Here is a 22,148-nt window from a genome sequence, read left to right as displayed (position 1 = left end):
AGCGTTGTGGGTCGAAAATCGTCAATAGAGATGCACGAGGAATTTTCAAAAGCGGCTAAAGCTGCACGCTTATTCTCCGAGCTATCAATGCTTCCTGATACTATCCAACCAAGTTTTGTCTCCTGCAATGTTGGCAATTGGGCTGATAGTCGAATCTGTCCGACGCACATTAAATCGAAGAACAAACCAGAACCTATCAACAGATCGATACGTTGGGGCTTGGAGAAATTAGGATCAGCTAGTTTTAGATTATTCGGCATTGGCCAATCCTTTGCGTCTACGCCGAAGTTAGGCTGCATTTCCGTAATTGAGTTGGTGACAATTGCAGCGAAGGAAGCTCGATAGCTTGCGTCCTGGGATTGTACAACTATATGTACAGACTTGCTCGAAGGTAGAATGGAATCTCCGATTCCAGAGATGTGAACATAAGACGAGCGATGATCCAATTGCAACTGATCAGCAAGTCTAGATGTTACAAAGTTTGCCTGTGTAGGCCGTCTAACCCGGGAATTGTAGTGACCAATATCGGTGCGTGAGTGAACTGTATAGGTATAAAAACACAAACCCGGTGATTTAATGTAACTCTTTTTTATTAGCTGCGCGTCCGTCTCTCACAATCGCCATTTACCAAGTGCACTCACTCTCTTCTCGATGTTTCTTATCCGATATCTCACTATTGGTATTTCCCACCGAGTGTATCGATGGTGCGGTAAATACCAATGCGCGCTGTATGCTATTTTAAATACTAGTTGAATGCCTCTCTAATTATTACCTTGCTACAATTCGGCCATCCTGACCGGAGTGCTCCTGAACTCCTTACATTTAATTTAGTTTCTAGATAGGTTGATTTATTACAGTTGGGTGTGGTTTACTCTTAATATTCTAAGTTTACGTGTTACAATCATTTTCTTCATTTTGATTCCCTGTGACATTTGCATTATTACCATTTTCAATCCACGGCTTCATATTTGCCACCGCCCAAACTCCTTTATACGGGATCCTTGATTGTTGAAACCCCTCTACATCTTCTAGCAAATACCTATCATTTTTTAACACCTTTGATATCTTATAAGGTCCTTTGAACTTCGGGATAAGCTTTTTAGACTCCCCTGTATGAGTGTCGAAATTTCTCACCATAACTAGATCATTATCTACGTACACGTGTGGCTCCCTTCGCTTTGAATTTGTTGCTTGTTTGTTATAAGACTGTATTTTTTCCTGATGAGTGCCTGCTACTGCTCTAATCTTTTCTATATCCCTTGTTGCCCGCTGTTCGGTTAGTTCGTCTAGATGATCTTTTAGTAAATCTGAAACCTTTCCTTTTTGTACGACCCCAAACAACATTCTGCTCGGGTGTTCATTAATTGTTCTTTGAATTGTGTTGTTCATCGCGTGTTCTACTGTTTCCACTACCATATCCCAATGTAATCCTTTTTCCGGGTCAACAAGCTTTGCAATCATGGGTCCCAAACTTCTGTTCACCCTTTCTACCTGCCCGTTGGCCTGTGGCGACCCTGTTGCTATCTTTACGTGTTTAACATTGCTCTGTTCTAAGAATTCTTCAAACTCTTTTGACGTGAAACAGCTTCCTCTGTCTGACACAATGCATCTGGGTCTACTGTAAGCTCGGAAATAATCTTTCATTGCAATTACTGCTTCCTTTGTGCTAGTGGTTTTGGTCGTATAAAGTCTTACGAATTTGGTGAACGCGTCTATTACTACTAAAACATGTTTGTTGGCCCTGCCTTTGTCGACTGGCCCGAAATGGTCGATATGTACTACCTCGAATGGTCCTGACCCTTTTGGTATGTTGTGTAAAAACCCTTCCTCTTTTCCGTGTTTTGCTGAGTACGCTATGCATTTTAGACAGTTTTCAATGTGTCGCTTGGCTTTATACCTTACGTTTGAGATCCAGTAGCTTTTCGATATAGCGTCGGTCATCTTGTCTATACCGACGTGCCCTAGTTCATCGTGGTACTTATAGAGTACGTGGCCTTCCATTTCCTCGGGTACGCAGAATAGGATAGTATTGTTATCTTTTTTCCTGTATATTATTCCGTTTCTCATCTCATAATGTTTGTGTTCTGATTTCTGTAACGTTTCTCTCAGCTCCATCAGTTTGTTATCTCTGTTTTGGCATATAATTAAATTTTCTTCAAAGGTGTTTGTGTCTACCGTGAGTATCTGAACGGCTCTGCTTAGCGCATCTACGTGTTGCATTCTACTTCCTGACCTGTGTTCTAACTTGTAGTCATAATTTTGTAACTCTAACGCCCAGCGGGCAATGCGTGGATTGAGTTCTTTTTTGTTTAGAGTCATAGTTAGCGCGTTGCAGTCTGTCACTATTTTGAAGGGTATGCCTTGCACGTATACTCTAAACCGTTGTAGTGCATAAATTATCGCTAGTGTCTCCAGTTCAAAGCTGTGGTATTTTGCTTCGGTAATTGTTGTCCGCTTGGAGAAATAAAACACCGGGTGCATTCTGCCATCACCCTTCTTCTGCATTAGAATTGACCCGAAACCTAACGAACTTGCATCGCAATGTAATTCTGTCGGATCTCTGGGATTGTAAAGTGCCAAGATCGGTGCTTCCAACAAATTACTTTTGAGTTGTTCGAAACATTCTAGTTCTACGATACCGAATTCAAACTTCCTGTCTTTTTTGACCAAATCATAAAGGGGCTTAGCTTTCGTAGAAAAATCTTTTACGAACCGTCTAAAGTAAGAACATAACCCTAAGAAACTCTGCACTTCGTTCGTTTTCGTGGGGACTGGGAACCCTTTTACTGCCTGTAATCCCTTCGTATCTGGTTTAATTCCGTTACCCGATATGGAATAGCCCAGGTACTTAACTTCTGACTGTAAGAATTCGCATTTATCAATCCTTAATTCAAGTTTATTCTCTACCAATCGTCTCATCACTTCTTGTAAAATTTCCATGTGACTATCACTATCTTTTGTTGCTACCATAATATCGTCCATGTATATTATAACTTTGTCTTCCTTTACCATATCTGCAAAAATGTTGTTTGTGAATCTTTGAAACACCGCCGATGCATTTCGTAACCCGAACGGCATCCTCAACCATTCGTATTGTCCCATGGGGGTCGTGAACGATGTGTATTTAACTGAATCTTTATGCATAAATACGTGGAAGTATCCATTCTTCAGGTCTAACTTGGTGAAAAGTCTTTTCCCTGACAGTTTATCTAGTAGGTCGTCTATCAGAGGTGTTGGGTAATTGTCCTTTATCATACCTTTATTAAGTGTGCGATAATCGACGCACAGTCTCAACTCTCCCGAATTCTTTTTTACCAGTACTATAGGCGAAACGTATTCTGACTCACTGGTTCTGATGTAACCTTTTTCTGTGTATTCGTCTATCATTTTCTGTACTTGGGCTTTTTCGCTATACGACAGTCTTCTAGGTGGGCAATGAAACGGTTTTTCGTGTTCGAAATTCAACTTCATTTCCCACTTGGTTTGTGGTAAGTTTGGTCTTTCTGCGTTTACATACGCTGTCCTAAACATGTATTTAAGTCGTCCTGCGAGTTCTTGGCTACAATCTGTCCCTACTTTCAACTCCCAGTCGTTTTCTTTGTCTGGATACTGGCTTGGTAGTTCGTTGAAATTGGTTTTTACGCTCTCGCAGGTATCGCTGTCTTCCAGACACTCAACCATTGCAGAACACTCATTTTCTACCTTGCCTCCACTTTCTACTTCATGCTTATTCTCTTTATCACCCTCATCTTTAACTTCACATTCGTATTCTCCTAAACACTCATTCTCTATTTTCCACTCATTTTTTTCTAAACACTCATTTTCTCCTAAACACTCATTTTCTTCTAAACACTCATTTTCTCCTAAACACTCATTTTCTTCTAAACACTCATTTTCTCCTAAACACTCATTTTCTTCTAAACACTCATTTTTTTCTAAACACTCATTTTTTATTTCACACTCGTTTTTTGTCTCACTCTCCTTCTCCTTGCAAATGTCACTTACAATTTTAAATTTGCATAAATTCATAAAATCCCTACCTAACACAGCCTCATAGCCCATCGACTCGTCTGCCACTACTAGTAATTCAAAGTTGATTCGATTTTTGTTAATAATTACAAAACTGGGTATTTTACCAAAGATGTTAAGTTTGCTATTATTTAGTCCAACATAAGCGTAATCCGCATTTATAGTAAATAAAAATTTAATTTCTCTGTTTTTCTTGTCTTTGTTAAACTTATATAAACTTAAATCATCTTCTTTGATTTCGTTCGAACTTAATCGTGAGCGCTCTTCCACTTTATTTAGGTTATTTTCCGACTGGTGCTCTAGACACGATAACTTCATAAAACTTATTGGGCTCCCTGAGTCGATGAGGCACTCTAAGGACAAGCATTTGTTATTGTAATTGCTAATGTATATATTAAATTTGTATATATAATCGTTATGTACCTTGTACTTCTTTTCGTCACAGTGTGACACCTGGTGACTCATGCTGCCGCATCCGTAGCACGCTCCTCTTTCGCGCTTGGGCTTGCGGCACTCCCCTGCCACGTGGCCCAAAGAGTTGCAGTTGTAGCAGCGAATGGGTGTTGGCGAGGCTCCAGTGTTTGCCCCTTCAGTTGAACCGTACTTCTTTGGCAGCATGATCTTCTCGAACGCCTTGAGTAGTTGATATGGAGCGCCAAAGCACTGCATGTGGGCTTGCCTACGCAGGCCTACATCTGGGATACCTTCGATGACTCCGTCAATAAACTCCTCGTCGTCAATGACTATGCGGGATGCCAGCGACACTTTGGCGTTGAAGTACATCGAGAACTCCTCGCCACGTGCCCAGGAACGGGACTCGAACTTGCGACGGAGCAACAGTTTGCTTTCCTTGGGATAGAAAGTGTCTTCCATGACGTTCAACAATTGATCGATTGGCAGCGACATGTGCTCCGGACTCGAATGCAGCCACACCAATGCTTTGTCCTTAAGCTTCGACATTAGCAGCATTAGTAGCTTCTCATCCTTCAGTTTGTTCACTTTTGCGACGGCCTTAAACTGCGCGATCCAAGTTGTGACGTCATCGTTGTTTCCAGAAATGTTGCCATGATATGTTGGCAACATGTCTTTGGCGGCATTTAGCAACATGACGCCAGCGTCATTGCTGGCGGCTGGTGTTGTGTTCTCTCCTCTCCCTTCCTTCTCCCTCTCGCTCTGCAGCTTCAGCAGCTCGATTTGCAGTTTTAACATTTCAACCTCTGCTCGATTTTTTTCTTGGTTGTTGTTGTGCCCAGGCGCTTGCGGTGCTTTTTCGTTCTTCTCTTTGCGTTCGCTCTTCGTCGAGTCTTGATCTGCGGCCGCCTCATCTTCCCTCTCGTTCTCGCATGTTTCGGCTGCCGGTGGTCCCTGTCCCCGCAGCTCTACTGGTATTTCGTTAAGTCTCGCTGCCATGGCAGCTTTGCTTCCACCTTTTGGTAGATTGAGGGACTCCAGCCATTCGCGCAGCTGGGCGGCCGAGAACTCCTCCGTGCCGACCAAGTCCGACATGTTTTTTTTCAGCGATGGCGTCTTCGACGGACGAGATAATAAAAATTTTCGCTATTTTTCACTGGCGGCGATTGATCGTATCCCACTTCTGACATTGTAGGCCGTCTAACCCGGGAATTGTAGTGACCAATATCGGTGCGTGAGTGAACTGTATAGGTATAAAAACACAAACCCGGTGATTTAATGTAACTCTTTTTTATTAGCTGCGCGTCCGTCTCTCACAATCGCCATTTACCAAGTGCACTCACTCTCTTCTCGATGTTTCTTATCCGATATCTCACTATTGGTATTTCCCACCGAGTGTATCGATGGTGCGGTAAATACCAATGCGCGCTGTATGCTATTTTAAATACTAGTTGAATGCCTCACTAATTATTACCTTGCTACACCTGTGATGCAGAATCCAAAATGGCACGACATGGGATAAGTGCTCCATAACGATCTGTTACATGGACGAGGGCAGTAGATAGCAACACGTTCTGGCTAGGCTGAGATTTCTGGATCGAGGGGGAGGGCTGGAACACCCGCTTGCTAGAAGCACAGTCGCGGCCTCTTGCTGGATCGATTCCTCGGCCGGTGAAGAGGAAGATGAAGCACCAGTTCCCGATGGAATGTGGAGTAGCGTGTGATGTTTGGCCTGGCAATGCCTGCAAAGTCCTGACCTGCACCTCTGCAATTCATGGCCTTTGTTGAGGCAGTTCAAACACAAGCGGCTCTTCTCTGCTTCTTTGTATCGTTCAAACGCAGAGAGATTCAGGAATGCCTGACATCTAGATATGTAATGCTCGGAGGAATTGCAATGGTTACATATGGGGTTAGGATGGTCGTTACTGGAGGTGATAAGGGTGACAGGTTTGTCTTCTCCCACCTGTTGACTAGGACTTGTTGCCATGGCTGATCCCAAATTCTCCAGCATCCGACATCTCGCTTCCAGAAATGAGGCCATGCTTGACCACCGAGGCAATCCTGACGTCGGCAAGTTCTCTTCCCATTTCTCCTTTGTTTTGTGGTCCAGTTTCGTGCCTATGATGAAGATCAGCAACCCATCGGATATCTCCTGCGGGGTCGCCAAGGTCTGAAGTGCACGCAAGTGCGAATTGATTTTTTCGCTGAGCGCGCGCAAGCCGATAGCCGAGCCCTTCTCCACCCCTTGCAGCCCGAAAATAGCCTTGACGTGTGCCTGAAAATGTAACAGTTTATTATCGAATCGCAACATTAGTAAATTCAACGCCTTGTCGTAATTCTCCTCAGAAAGTTCCAAGGAACGAATCGTATCCAGCGCAGCACCATCTAGACATCCACGAAGATATTGGAATTTTTCGATGATTGGTATACGATGGTCTTTGTGCACCATTGTCGAAAACATCGCGTGGAATTCTGGCCAATCCATGTAGCTCCCACCGAATCGCGGAAGCTGCAACTCGGGCATTCGAGAACGGCCTATACTATTATAGGCGAACAACGACGAATTCCCCTCGAGAGTATGCCGAGCCGTTGAATTGGCAACATTTACCGTGCTAGCAGCCATCAACTCCCGCGACAGCCTGGACCTAACCTTGACATAAACATTCGAAAAGTCCAGCCGGGCATCATGGGCTAACTGCAGGAAATCCAGCCTTTCAAGGCTCGTTTGAGCGGCATCGAAATCCGCATTCATTCGCTCGATCTGCTCTAAGCGAGCTTGAAGTTCTGCCTCATCTAACTCGGCAAGCTCTTCCTTGGTGAGAAAGCGATCCATGGCCTTTAGTTGGCGCGCGATGGACTCGGCCTTGTGCTTGTAGAAATCTACATCACTCGGCATTGCTGCGTTCGCGACATTGGTAGGCTCAGGTGCTGCCATGTTGAGGTTTTAAAAGAGTCACTCAGCACGACCGAAAAAGACACCCTGTATACGTATAAACGTGGGAACCGAAAGCAAAGGGATGCCTTTAGCTGTGCGGCTGTGCGAGCTGTCCGATTCCGCTTTGTACTCCGCTTGTGTGTATTAGTGAGTTCGCTGCACTGCCTACCGCACTGCACTGACCGAATTGTCGCGACAGAGAAATTAATAGCCAGCAATGCGTGTATGTAGGTGTATGTAAGTGTATGCGTGTATGTAGGTGTATGTAAGTGTGTTTTAGCACCGAATTGTGCTTAACCGCCGAAAATTTGCTAGGGCTAACGAATGTCGATCGCGAATGATTATTAATTGACACTGCAACTCAGAGATCACGTCGGGGTCACCAAATTTTATGTGGAGATAATGTTTTTTATCCCCAATCGGCCGACTAATTATTTCGAATTAAATAAAACTCGGCGCAGAAATAAAATTACTATATGTTCTTTAATGCGTGACATCCAAATTGCAAGTGTGGCTTGCCTGCCCTTTACATTGCCGCTCCGATCGCTAAGCGCAGCTTCGCTCGGCCGACGTCGGTAGGCAGACGCAAAGCGGAGATAGCGAAGAGCGAGCTGGCAGAGAGCGTTTAGCAGGGCAAGCAAGCGCAAAGCTTTAACAAACAAATGAGTGACATAGACATAAGTAACAAACATAATAAGCGGCTGAGGGCCAAGAATTAGGTGCTATTTGGCAAGCAGCTAATCGGCTGGGTTCTGCTCCGAACAATAAGTATAAAGAATTAATTCAAACTTCGTGAATCTATCTTCTGGGTTATCCTCGCTAGATATTATTCTTAATTTTTCATTTACTGTTTTATGAAATCTTTCTACGTCAGATATTCCATTTTTGCTGGAAGTGATCTCTATTTTGACGTTTTCCGCATTCAGCCATGCTTGCAATGCTGTGCACATAAAAGCTGAATCTTTATCGGCTTTGATTTCAATTGGTTTGCCCATCTCGTTAAAAACTTTCATGATGGCTCTTTTTGCTTCTAAACAGTCACGAATATACTTCGAGTATACGTCAATACATGATAGGAACTGTTGGTTACCAACCATATAGAAATCTATGACGTATTTCTCTCTGATGTTCAGTATTTCCGGTGTAGTTTCGAATGCCAACTTCGTATTTCTATGCTCTGTTTTGGCAATATTACAAGTAGGACATTCGTTTATGATGTTTTGGATTAGTTTTTTATAATCCGGGTAATAGTATTTTCCCCTAAACCAATTGACGGTTTTCTCTATCCCTGGATGGAGTAAGCCTTTATGATTCTTTAATATGGTTTCTTTAAATTCAGCGTAATTCTGAATATCTAGGAGTTTCGTACTTGATTTAATAGCTTTGGTTATATTGTTAGAATTAATGATTTCTAAATAGGCTTTTTGGAATGGAGGAAAATCTATTTCGTTATGGAAATATAATGCGCTCTTTTTGGTGCATAGATATTCCTTTATTATATCCTTCGCTAAGGTGTTAGTCATTTCGTTATACGTGATCTTGTGATTCAGGCATCAGCTACATGATTTTCTTTGGCTGGTAGATATTTCATTTTAAAATCAAACTCATTCAGTTTTATTTTCCACCTTTGTAATTTCATATTTGGCTCCTTGAGGCTGTTCAACCAAATCAAGGGTTTATGATCGCTTTGTATCTCGAATGTTCTACCGAACAGGTATGAACGGAAATACTTGGTTGCCCATACGATCGCTAATAATTCCTTTTCGATGGCTGAATAGTTTATTTCATGTTCATTTAGGGTTCTGCTAGCGTAGCAGATCGGTTTGTGTTCTTGTGACAAAACCGCTCCCAATGCTATGTTACTAGCGTCGGTTGTTACCGTGAACATTTTGTCAAAGTCTGGGAACGCAAGGATAGGGTCTGAGGTGATGAGTACTTTTAGTCTCTCAAATGCCTCGACGTACTTTTCTTCCTTGGGGTCTATGACAGCTCCTTTCTTTAGTTTGAGTGTCATGGGTTTTGCTATGTTTGCAAAATTAGGAATGAATTTCATGTAGAACCCGCACAGACCTAAGAATGACTTTATTTGTTTAGTCGTTTCTGGTATTGGAAATTTGACAATGGCAGAGATTTTGCCTGGATTTGGTACTATTCCTTCAGTAGTGACTACATGACCTAGGAATTCAGTTTCCTTTTTCATGAATTCACATTTATCCATTTGTAGCTTCAAGTTGGCGTCTCTCAGCTTTCCAAATACTTTCCTTAGTGACAACAAGTGTTCTTCCAATGAAGTGGAAAATATAATGATGTCATCTAAGTATACAAAGCAATCTTCGAAGATTAACTCTTCTAGCAGATTGTTCATACATCTTTGGAAGGTAGCTGGGGCAGTGGTTAGCCCAAAGGGCATACGAGTGAACTCGTAATGTCCATGCTTAGTGGAGAACGCAGTTTTGGGGATTGAGCTAGGTTCCATGGGTATTTGATGGAAACCTTTTGCTAAATCGATTGTCGTAAAATACTGACATTTACCTAGCTTGTCTAGGATTTCATCCATTCGTGGAGTTGGGAATTTGTCCTTAACTGTTATTTCATTTAGACTTCTATAGTCTACTACCATTCGATATTTTTGCTTTCCTGAAGCATCTATCTTCTTCGGAATCATAGATATGGGCGAGCAGTAAGGAGAATTCGACTTTCGAATTATTCCCTGCCTGATCATATCTTTGATTTGCTGGTTTACCTCCTGATCATGTATCTGGGCATATTTGTATGGTCGTCTGTAGACCGGGTCTTCATGTTGAGTTTTGATCTCGTGCTTGATTGTACTTGTGAAAGTCAAATTGTCACCTTCTCTGTACTGCACATCCTTAAACTCATATAAGACCTTCTTTAACTCTTCCCTCTCTTCGTCGTTTAAGTGTTCCAATCTAAATTGATTACATTCCCTTAATTCACTGTCTAGAGCGGAAGCGAAGTATTGATCTCCCTCTGGAGATGGGTCAAGGCACTTAGGTGCGATCTTCTCTTCTTTTGTAGAGGGATTAGTGCACTTCTGTGCGGTCTTGCCGGCTTCAATAGCTTCTCCACTCTGAATGATTGGGTACGACCTAGCTCCTAGTGTTACAGTGTCATTTCTGTAATCGATGACGGCTTTACTTGCCATCAAGTATTCTCTTCCTAATAAAATATCATAATTTTCGGAAAAGTTATGTATGTAGAACTTTTGTTCGGACGGACATGTTTTGTTCGCATTCCTCATTATACTCTTAGTTAAACGGACAGGTCCATTGATGGTATAGACCGTAAGGTTATCGTCTTTTATCTCGGAATCTGTATAATTTTCTTTCATGATGTTGATCGATGATCCCGAGTCAGCGATAATATTCCCTTAATATTCTTTTATTAATGGTAATGTTTATATAGGGTCCTCCTCGGTTTCTTCCGAGGCGGCTTGATGAAAATTTACGTCCATCTTCGTTTGGCCACTCTGGCTCTCCCTCCCTCTTTTAGTAGGTTGGTTGGGTCCACTCCCACTAGCTTGGTTTTGAGATATTTGCTGATTGAATGGATTCTGAGCCCTACCTTGATTCAAGGAATTTTTGAACTCATTGTATAATCCAGGATTTTGGGAATTTTGATTTTGATTTGTTCGATTAGTCTGACCTGTTCCAGATGAACTCTGAGTTTGATTGTGATAGTTAGTAGTATTATAATTTGGATAATAGTTTCCAACATTCTTTCGATTTGATTGAGACGATTTCGATTGATCTTTATTTGAACCTGAATCTGTTGTACTAGCTTCGTACAATCCTTCTTCTTGTGCTGCCTTCTTAAGATTAGACAATGTGGTAATATCTTTTCTTGCTAAGGTCATGAACATTCTGTCAGGAAGTTTTCGAGTAATGACATCTTTAATTGTGTTGTTCAAAGCGTTTTTATAAATGACATTATTTTCTGGTATGTTTTCTAAGTTTAGCTTATTGTTTATTAATAATGCTTTTATCTCTAATTCTTCTATAAACTTACGAAGACTGCCGTTGAATCTGGTGGTGTATAGTTGTCGTAAGAGTTCTTCATATGGTGTGTGATTTTTGAACTCGTTGATCAGCGCCGTCTTCAGTTCGAGCCACGTGTTGGGTTGTATCATTTACGATATGCGTTGTGCCTCTCCTGACAGTTGGATCTCGGTCGCTCCAAATAGTATCCTTTGTTGGCGAAGATCTTCAGTTGAATATAATCCGCATACATATTCGATTCGTTTGATAAATGAGCTTAGCTGTCCAGATGAACCGTCATAGGCAGGTATTTGTCTGATCGACAGCAGTGCCTGGTTCAAGTGGATTTCGCTCAATGATGGTGGTGGTAACGCCATGTTGTTGGTGTTGATTGGGTTTTGTTTTGTTTTCAGTAGTTTTTAACTTTATTTTGGTTCACTTGTAAGTTTTTTGATTTTGTATTTAGTGTTTCACTGTTCTTGGTGGATCACTATCTCCGCTTACTTCAGTTCACTTCATTTTAGTTTTGCAAATCGTATGTGCTCGTAACACATAGGTTCTTTGGCGGATTTCACAATTTTATTAACGATTCCGGGATTACGTGATCACCGTAATTAGAAATTACACAAGCTGACCATTACCGAAATATAGGAGTTAATGTTAAACGAAATCCTACCGACTGCGCCAGTTAAACATCCGCAACTCGAAATTTAGTTTTTAAAAAAGATTTTATTTTTAGTACTTAATTTCTTTATGTCACAAGATTGGTTGAATTCCCCGACTTAACTTTACGTCTGCTTGTCTCTCTCTCTGCTTCTAGCTAGTTTCCATGAGCCCTTCTCTTGGAACTCCCGACTCTGGCTTCGGGCGTTGCTTTCCTCGGCTGCATCTTCGTGTCGGTGGCGTACGTGCCTGAATCGATATTTGGGGATGCGTCGGCTTTGATGAAAGGCATCCACTGCTGGCGATCGGTGTTGCATTACATGACGGAGCTAGGAATGTGATACTCCTTGGTTTTATGTCTAGCTTTGATTGGTCCTCATGAGTGGCGTGATTCTAAAGAATCGATTTCTCGAGAGTGGCGTGATTCTAATGTTGATGAAACAATGTGGTCCATTGTTTATATTATGGGGGGCCCTAGCTTGGAGTATGGGAAGAAACAGTTATTGATTCTTGAGTGGGGTCCTGTTACTTGTGTGGATGGGGTGGATGAATTGTACATAAACAAAATGTGTATGGGATGTGGGGAATTATGGATATGTCACTATATATATGTGTATATAAATCAATAATTAAAAACAAATATTTTTTTTTTTGTATTATTATTCTCAATGGTTGATCAGACCGTTTCATGAGGTATTTAAAATTTTATACCTGTATTTTTAGCCTATCTTTATAAGCTGTTTGTCTCTTATTTTTACTATCTTTAATGGTAATGTTATCTTTATCATCTATGCATATGACCTCAAATGGTCCTATATACCTAGGGTCTAACTTGTGTCCTACTTCGTTTTTTAATAGTACTTTGTTTCCTATTTCTATGCTTACATCTGATGCTTTGTTATCATAATATTTTTTATACCCGATACTCAAAATGAGTATTGGGGTATATTAGACGAAAATCTGTGGCATCCACAATTTTAAGGATATGAGAAAACCAAAAACGTAGAATTGTAGAGAATGACCATATCTTTAAGACTGCGGAATCTGAATTGGATCGTATCATTATTATAGCCAGTATCAAGAAAACAATTTCATTTTTTCTCGCCCTGTCTCTCTCTAACACACACGTAGCATAGGCGGCTTTGCTTAGAGTAAAACATTAGCGCCTAGATCTCAGAGACTACAAAAGCTAGAGTAACCAAATTTGGTATCCACACTCCTAATATATCGGACCGAGACGAGTTTGTTTCAAAATTTCGCCACACCCCCTTCCGCCCCCGCAAAGGACGAAAATCTGGGGATATTCAAAAATCTCAGAGACTATTAAGGCTAGAGTAACCAAATTTGGTATCCGCACTCCTGTTAGATCTTACTATAAAACGTGTATCTCAAAATTTCGCCCCACCCCCTTCCGCCCACACAAAGAACGAAAATCTGTTGCATCCACAATATTGCACATTCGAGAAAACTAAAAACGCAGAATCATAGATAATGACCATATCTATCAGATTGCTGAATCTGGATCAGATCAGATCATTTTTATAGCCAATAGGAACAAATCAATTTGCAGTGGCTACGCAGCGCCCGACGTCACGCTCAGACTGATTTTCTGTCTCTCTCGCACGCACTCTTTGTCGTGTCGTTTAATATTAGCGGCGTCTGCCGGAGGAGAGCCATATCGGGTATAACCGTAGAGTTGCGGTGTCACAACGTTCCCCCTCGTTCATTTTCTATTTGGGTCACCGGCTTGAGTAGCGCTACTCGTAATGATTTTAATATTTTATTGCCCATGTTCTTAAAAGATTCAATTGAACTTAATTCAAAGATCTTTTCGCTCGGTGCCATTTTGAGCTGGCAGATCGCAAGTATACCGGCTTGCATTTCAAGCCTTTGGAAGAACTGACCTAAGTCAAGGGTTCCATTGGTATACAGATTGCTAACATCAATTCTTGCTACAACTTTTCTTCCATGTTTCAAAAAACATATCTGATTTTGTATGTGCAAGGCCACTACTTTTCGTACTTCGTCATTACAAATGACTTCATATACGCTGGGCTTAGAAGCGTTGTCAAGAGTTTGCATAGGCAAATCTTCTTGTACATTTCCCGCGCAGGAATTTGTATACCCGATACTCAAAATGAGTATTGGGGTATATTAGATTTGTGGTAAAAGTGGATGTGTGTAACGTCCAGAAGGAATCGTTTCCGACCCCATAAAGTATATATATTCTTGATCAGCATCAATAGCCGAGTCGATTGAGCCCTGTCTGTCTGTCCGTCTGTCCGTCCGTCCGTCCGTCCGTCCCCTTCAGCGCCTAGTGCTCAAAGACTATAATAGCTAGAGCAACGATGTTTTGGATCCAGACTTCTGTGGTATGTCACTGCTACAAAAATATTTCAAAACTTCGCCCCGCCCACTTCCGCCCCCACAAAGAACGAAAATCTGTGGCATCTACATTTTTAAAGATACGATAAAACCAAAAACGCAGAATCGTAGAGGATGACTATAAGTTCTAGAGTGTAAAATCTCAACCAGATCGTATAATTATTATAGCCAGAATCAAGACAACAATTTCATTCTTTCTCGCTCTGTCTCTCTCTAACACACAGGTTTCATAGTCGGTTTTGCCAATTGCAAAATATGAGTTCAAGGATCTCAGAACCTATAAGAGCCAGAGCAACTAAATTTGGTATCCACATTCCTGTGATATCGGACCTTGACCGTTTCGTGTCCAAATTTCGCCACACCCCCTTCCGCCCCCGCAAAGGACGAAAATCTGGGGCATCCACAAATCTCAGCGACTATTAAGGCTAGAGTAACCAAATTTGGTATCCGCACTTCTGTTAGAACTCACTACAAAACGTATATCTCAGAATTTCGCCCCACCCCCTTCCGCCCCCTCAAAGGACGAAAATCTGTTGCATCCACAATATTGCACATTCGAGAAAACTAAAAACGCAGAATCATAGATAATGACCATATCTATCAGATTGCAGAATCTGGATCAGATCGGATCATTTTTGTAGCCAAAAGGAACAAATCAACTTGCAGTGGCTACGCAGCCCCCGACGTCACGCTCAGACTGATTTCCTGTCTCTCTCGCACGCTCTCTTTGTCGTGTCGTTCAATATTAGCGGCGTCTGCCGGAGAGAGCCATACTGACTTAGTATCGGGTATAACTGTAGAGTTAAGGTGTCCGCAGCAACTCACAACGTTCCACCTCGTTCTGTCTATTTTGTTGCCTGGTAGTGACTTTCTGGACTTTGTTGTGCATGTCTTTTAGGTCGGATATTGTAATCCTAGATAGGGCGTCTGACACGAAATTGTCTTTACCCTTGAGATATTCGACTGTGAAATCATATTCTTCTAGATCTAATCTCATTCTGGTTAGTTTTGAACTTGGATTTGTCATTGAGAACAAATAAGTTAGTGGTCTGTGGTCTGTCTTTACTGTAAAATGTTTTCCATAAATATATGGTCTGTAATGTGTAATTGCCCAGTGAATTGCTGCTAACTCTTGTTCTGTAGTAGTTTTGTTGCTTTCACCTTTGGTAAATGAGCGTGAAGCATATGCTTCTGGGAGATGTTTATCTCCATATTTATACCCGATACTCAAAGAGTATTGGGGTATATTAGATTTGTGGTAAAAGTGGATGTGTGTAACGTCCAGAAGGAATCGTTTCCGACCCCATAAAGTATATATATTCTTGATCAGCATCAATAGCCGAGTCGATTGAGCCCTGTCTGTCTGTCCGTCCGTCCGTCTGTCCGTCTGTCCGTCCCCTTCAGCGCCTAGTGCTCAAAGACTATAAGAGCTAGAGCAACGATGTTTTGGATCCAGACTTCTGTAATATGTCACTGCTACAAAAATATTTCAAAACTTCGCCCCGCCCACTTCCGCCCCCACAAAGGACGAAAATCTGTGGCATCCACAATTTTAAAGATATGAGAAAACCAAAAACGTAGAATTGTAGAGAATGACCATATCTTTAAGACTGCGGAATCTGAATTGGATCGTATCATTATTATAGCCAGCATCAAGAAAACAATTTCATTTTTTCTCGCCCTGCCTCTCTCTAACACACACGTAGCATAGGCGGCTTTGCTTAGAGTAAAACATTAGCGCCTAGATCTCAGAGACTACAAAAGCTAGAGCAACCAAATTTGGTATCCACACTCCTAATATATCAGACCGAGACGAGTTTGTTTCAAAATTTCGCCACACCCCCTTCCGCCCCCGCAAAGGACGAAAATCTGGGGATATTCAAAAATCTCAGAGACTATTAAGGCTAGAGCAACCAAATTTGGTATCCGCACTCCTGTTAGATCTTACTATAAAACGTGTATCTCAAAATTTCGCCCCACCCCCTTCCGCCCACACAAAGGACGAAAATCTGTTGCATCCACAATATTGCACATTCGAGAAAACTAAGAACGCAGAATCATAGATAATGACCATATCTATCAATTGCTGAATCTGGATCAGATCAGATCATTTTTATAGCCAATAGGAACAAATCAATTTGCAGTGGCTACGCAGCGCCAGACTGATTTTCTGTCTCTCTCGCACGCACTCTTTGTCGTGTCGTTTAATATTAGCGGCGTCTGCCGGAGGAGAGCCATACTGACTTAGTATCGGGTATAACCGTAGAGTTGCGGTGTCACAACGTTCCCCCTCGTTCATTTTCTATTTGGGTCACCGGCTTGAGTAGCGCTACTCGTAATGATTTTAATATTTTATTGCCCATGTTCTTAAAAGATTCAATTGAACTTAATTCAAAGATCTTTTCGCTCGGTGCCATTTTGAGCTGGCTGATCGCAAGTATACCGGCTTGCATTTCAAGCCTTTGGAAGAACTGACCGAAGTCAAGGGTTCCATTGGTATACAGATCGCTAACATCAATTCTTGCTACAACTTTTCTTCCATGTTTCAAAAAACATATCTGATTTTGTATGTGCAAGGCCACTACTTTTCGTACTTCGTCATTACAAATGACTTCATATACGCTGGGCTTAGAAGCGTTGTCAAGAGTTTGCATAGGCAAATCTTCTTGTACATTTCCCGCGCAGGAATTTGTATACCCGATACTCAAAATGAGTATTGGGGTATATTAGATTTGTGGTAAAAGTGGATGTGTGTAACGTCCAGAAGGAATCGTTTCCGACCCCATAAAGTATATATATTCTTGATCAGCATCAATAGCCGAGTCGATTGAGCCCTGTCTGTCCGTCCGCCCGTCCGTCCCCTTCAGCGCCTAGTGCTCAAAGACTATAATAGCTAGAGCAACGATGTTTTGGATCCAGACTTCTGTGATATGTCACTGCTACAAAAATATTTCAAAACTTCGCCCCGCCCACTTCCGCCCCCACAAAGGACGAAAATCTGTGGCATCTACATTTTTAAAGATACGATAAAACCAAAAACGCAGAATCGTAGAGGATGACTATATGGTCTAGAGTGTAAAATCTCAACCAGATCGTATAATTATTATAGCCAGAATCAAGACAACAATTTCATTCTTTCTCGCTCTGTCTCTCTCTAACACACAGGTTTCATAGTCGGTTTTGCCAATTGCAAAATATGAGTTCAAGGATCTCACAACCTATAAGAGCCAGAGCAACTAAATTTGGTATCCACACTCCTGTGATATCGGACCTTGACCGTTTCGTGTCCAAATTTCGCCACACCCCCTTCCGCCCCCGCAAAGGACGAAAATCTGGGGCATCCACAAATCTCAGCGACTATTAAGGCTAGAGTAACCAAATTTGGTATCCGCACTTCTGTTAGAACTCACTACAAAACGTGTATCTCAGAATTTCGCCCCACCCGCTTCCGCCCCCTCAAAAGACGAAAATCTGTTGCATCCACAATATTGCAGATTCGAGAAAACTAAAAACGCAGAATCATAGATAATGACCATATCTATCAGATTGCAGAATCTGGATCAGATCGGATCATTTTTGTAGGCAAAAGGAACAAATCAATTTGCAGTGGCTACGCAGCCCCCGACGTCACGCTCAGACTTATTTTCTGTCTCTCTCGCACGCACTCTTTGTCGTGTCGTTCAATATTAGCGGCGTCTGCCGGAGAGAGCCATACTGACTTAGTATCGGGTATAACTGTAGAGTTGCGGTGTCCGCAGCAACTCACAACGTTCCACCTCGTTCTGTCTATTTTGTTGCCTGGTAGTGACTTTCTGGACTTTGTTGTGCATGTCTTTTAGGTCGGATATTGTAATCCTAGATAGGGCGTCTGACACGAAATTGTCTTCACCCTTGAGATATTCGACTCTGAAATCATATTCTTCTAGATCTAATCTCATTCTGGTTAGTTTTGAACTTGGATTTGTCATTGAGAACAAATAAGTTAGTGGTCTGTGGTCTGTCTTTACTGTAAAATGTTTTCCATAAATATATGGTCTGTAATGTGTTATTGCCCAGTGAATTGCTGCTAACTCTTGTTCTGTAGTAGTTTTGTTGCTTTCACCTTTGGTAAATGAGCGTGAAGCATATGCTTCTGGGAGATGTTTATCTCCATATTTATACCCGATACTCAAAATGAGTATTGGGGTATATTAGATTTGTGGTAAAAGTGGATGTGTGTAACGTCCAGAAGGAATCGTTTCCGACCCCATAAAGTATATATATTCTTGATCAGCATCAATAGCCGAGTCGATTGAGCCCTGTCTATCTGTCCGTCTGTCCGTCCCCTTCAGCGCCTAGTGCTCAAAGACTATAAGAGCTAGAGCAACGATGTTTTGGATCCAGACTTCTGTGATATGTCACTGCTACAAAAATATTTCAAAACTTCGCCCCGCCCACTTCCGCCCCCACAAAGAACGAAAATCTGTTGCATCCACAATATTGCACATTCGAGAAAACTAAAAACGCAGAATCATAGATAATGACCATATCTATCAGATTGCTGAATCTGGATCAGATCAGATCATTTTTATAGCCAATAGGAACAAATCAATTTGCTGTGGCTACGCAGCGCCCGACGTCACGCTCAGACTGATTTTCTGTCTCTCTCGCACGCACTCTTTGTCGTGTCGTTTAATATTAGCGGCGTCTGCAGGAGGAGACCCATACTGACTTAGTATCGGGTATAACCGTAGAGTTGCTGTGTCCGCAGCAACTCACAATGTTCCCCCTCGTTATATTGTGTTAGAACAGCTCCACATGCGTGTTTACTTGCATCTGTAATTATGCAAAATTCTTTATTGAAATCTGGATATTTTAATAATGTGGGTTTAATTAAAGCCTTCTTTAAGTAATCGAATGCATTTTGGCATTCATCTGTCAATTGAAAGGTGACATTCTTTTTACATAATCGAGTTATGTGCCGTGAATAGTCAGCGAAATTTTTGATGAAACGTCTATAGTAATTGCAAAATGCAACGAATCTTCTAACGCTATCTGCGTCTGTAGGGACTGGATATTTTTCGATGACGTCATATTTTTTATCGTCGGGCAAAATGCCTTGATCAGTGCACTTGTGGCCTAGAAAAGTCACTTCGTGCATGAAGAAAGCGCATTTTTCTGGATCAAATCAAAAACGTCTGTTAAGTTTTTGATCATGTGGTTTTCGGAACAACCGATGACTATTAGGTCATCCATATACAAGAATGCTTGTGAAGTATTAAGTACAGAAAAAGCAATTGTCATCATTCTTTGAAAGGAATTTGGCGCTATTTTAAGACCATAAGGTAGTCTAGTGAATTGGTACGAGCCATTGCTCGTTGAAAAGGACGTTAAATCTCTAGAGTGTTGTTTCAGCTCTATTTGATGAAATCCAGACATTAAGTCTAGACATGAAAAATATTTGGCTCTACCCAACTGATCAAGAATATCATTTATTCTTGGAAGTGGAAATTTATCGGACAATAATTTTTTGTTTATTTGACGATAGTCAATGACTAAACGCCATCTTTTATTTTCAGATCCTGGGAGACCTTTTTTGGGTACAAGTAGTATTGGACTATTGTACTCCGAAACTGATGGTTCTACTATTTTGTCCAGAATGAGTTTTTCTACCTGTTTATTGATTTCGTCTTTGTGTGCGTGTGGAATTCTATAATTTTTTGTGTATACCGGGTTGTTATCCTTCAATCTTAGCTCTTGCCTATAAAAATTATTAGTTGTTATCGATTCGGTTTCAAGTCCGAATATGTCTGTATACTGTGTGCATAAATCTTTTAGTTTTGTTTTAAATAGTGGCGGAAAGTTTTTAGTTAGCTTTTTCATGACATCTTCGTGTCTATCCTTGCTAATTTCTTGGACTATATCATAGTCACTTAGCATTTCGGTTTTTATTTTATTAATATTTAGGATTTTGGTTGAATTTGTTGTATTCAACACTCGGACAAAAATGTTGTTTTTATTGGAAATTGTATTTCCAATGAATATTCCGTCCTCAATTTCTTGATTCGGGATTAGAACAGTATGTTCTGTTGACGCTAATTTAATTTGTCGGACAACTTCAGCGCGTGCTGGAAGAATTGTGGCATTATTCTCACAAGTGTGTGTGATAGGTATGTTTATTGGGAAGTTAAGATTGTTTGGCCGTAGTATTAGAGTGTCACTAGTATGTGTACAATCTAATAGGCAATTGAATTTTTTAATGAAGTCTATACCTATAATGCCATCGCTAGGGATTGGAAAGTTTTGTTCAACTAAATGATAATCGTGTGGGATTATATACTTTCCTGTAGATAATTCTACGAATGCCAAACCTTTTGAAAAAACTGAACCTTCGCCGATTCCTGATATTTTGGTTGATATGTTAACATTAACATTATCAACGAGGGGGAACGTTGTGAGTTTCTGCGGACACCGCAACTCTACAGTTATACCCGATACTAAGTCAGTATGGCTCTCCTCCGGCAGACGCTGCTAATATTAAACGACACGACAAAGAGTGCGTGCGAGAGAGACAGAAAATCAGTCTGAGCGTGACGGCGGGCGCTGCGTAGCCAGTGCAAATTGATTTGTTCCTTTTGGCTATAAAAATTATCTGATCTGGTCCAGATTCAGCAGTCTGATAGATATGGTCGTTGTCTATGATTCTGCGTTTTTAGTTTTCTCAAATGTGCAATATTGTGGATGCAACAGATTTTCGTCCTTTGTGGGGGCGGAAGGGGGTGAGGCGAAATTCTGAGATAAACGTTTTATAGTGAGATCTAACAGAAGTGCGGATACCAAATTTGGTTACTCTAGCCTTAATAGTCGCTGAGATTTGTGGATGCCCCAGATTTTCGTCCTTTGCGGGGGCGAAAGGGGGTGTGGCGAAATTTGGACACGAAACGGTCAAGGTCCGATATCACAGGAGTGTGGATACCAAATTTGGTTGCTCTGGCTCTTATAGGTTCTGAGATCCTTGAACTCATATTTTGCAATTGGCAAAACCGACCATGAAACCTGTGTGTTAGAGAGACAGAGCGAGAAAGAATGAAATTGTTTTCTTGATTCTGGCTTAGATTTTTTTGCTTTAAATTTGCTTGAAATTCGGAGCTTTCTCCCCATAAACCAACGCTGGAAAACGCCTCGTTTCTTTGCTCAACCTTCGGCGGAAAAGGCCACGTTTAAGCAAAGCAAAAGCAGGTCCTAAAATAACAAACAAACTGAAAATTCTATTTCCACAGTTGGAAAGAAGATAAAAGCAGAAAACAGAAAAGAAAATTAAATCAATTCGCTGAAACCCAAAAAACCAAAAACATGCTAGAAAATTCATTAAAAAGCGGTCGCTTTTACTTCGCTTTTCTGGGATTTTTATTTGCGGTTGCCACTAGCGATGGAAGATATAGTAAACCGATTATATATGGAGAATCATGTGACGGTTTTTGGCATACAAAACAGCCAGAAAAATCCTTTGTCACGTGCACATTACTAGCTCTTTTGAGGACTCAACGGTGTCCTTGGGCAGAAGGCCATTACCTATGCAAAACATGTGCGCATAAATAAAGAATGTGCCTCAACAAACGCATGATGTGGCACGTATACTGGCGGCTTGTGGCCTTATTTGCTTGCAGCAATTAGCAACTGTACCGAAATTCCTTCTAGAGGCATTAATTAGGCCTTGGGACGAGCACTTAAAGGACTATAAAGCAGGC

At 41.3% G+C, this 22,148-nt stretch overlaps 1 protein-coding gene across 2 annotated transcripts; it reads right to left on the bottom strand.

The window, feature by feature from the left end:
- Positions 1 to 4,237: 4,237 nt before the first annotated feature.
- Positions 4,238 to 5,249, bottom strand: LOC117191390. Of its 2 annotated transcripts, none has more exons than XM_033396272.1 (2): positions 4,453 to 5,249; positions 4,238 to 4,382 (listed from the first exon to the last, which is right to left on the bottom strand). In XM_033396272.1, exons 1-2 carry the CDS (start codon positions 5,236 to 5,238, stop codon positions 4,353 to 4,355), a joined length of 816 nt encoding a protein of 271 aa, XP_033252163.1. In that variant the 5' UTR covers positions 5,239 to 5,249; the 3' UTR covers positions 4,238 to 4,352. The 2 variants fall into 2 exon arrangements, with proteins under 2 accessions (XP_033252163.1, XP_033252164.1); XM_033396273.1 differs by having other exon boundaries at positions 4,238 to 4,364.
- Positions 5,250 to 22,148: the final 16,899 nt, after the last annotated feature.

This window comes from Drosophila miranda (assembly GCF_003369915.1).
Source record: "Drosophila miranda strain MSH22 chromosome Y unlocalized genomic scaffold, D.miranda_PacBio2.1 Contig_Y1_pilon, whole genome shotgun sequence".
Taxonomy (NCBI): domain Eukaryota; kingdom Metazoa; phylum Arthropoda; class Insecta; order Diptera; family Drosophilidae; genus Drosophila; species Drosophila miranda.
Note: the sequence above shows the minus strand (reverse complement) of the source record. Positions and strands in the feature narration are given on the sequence as shown.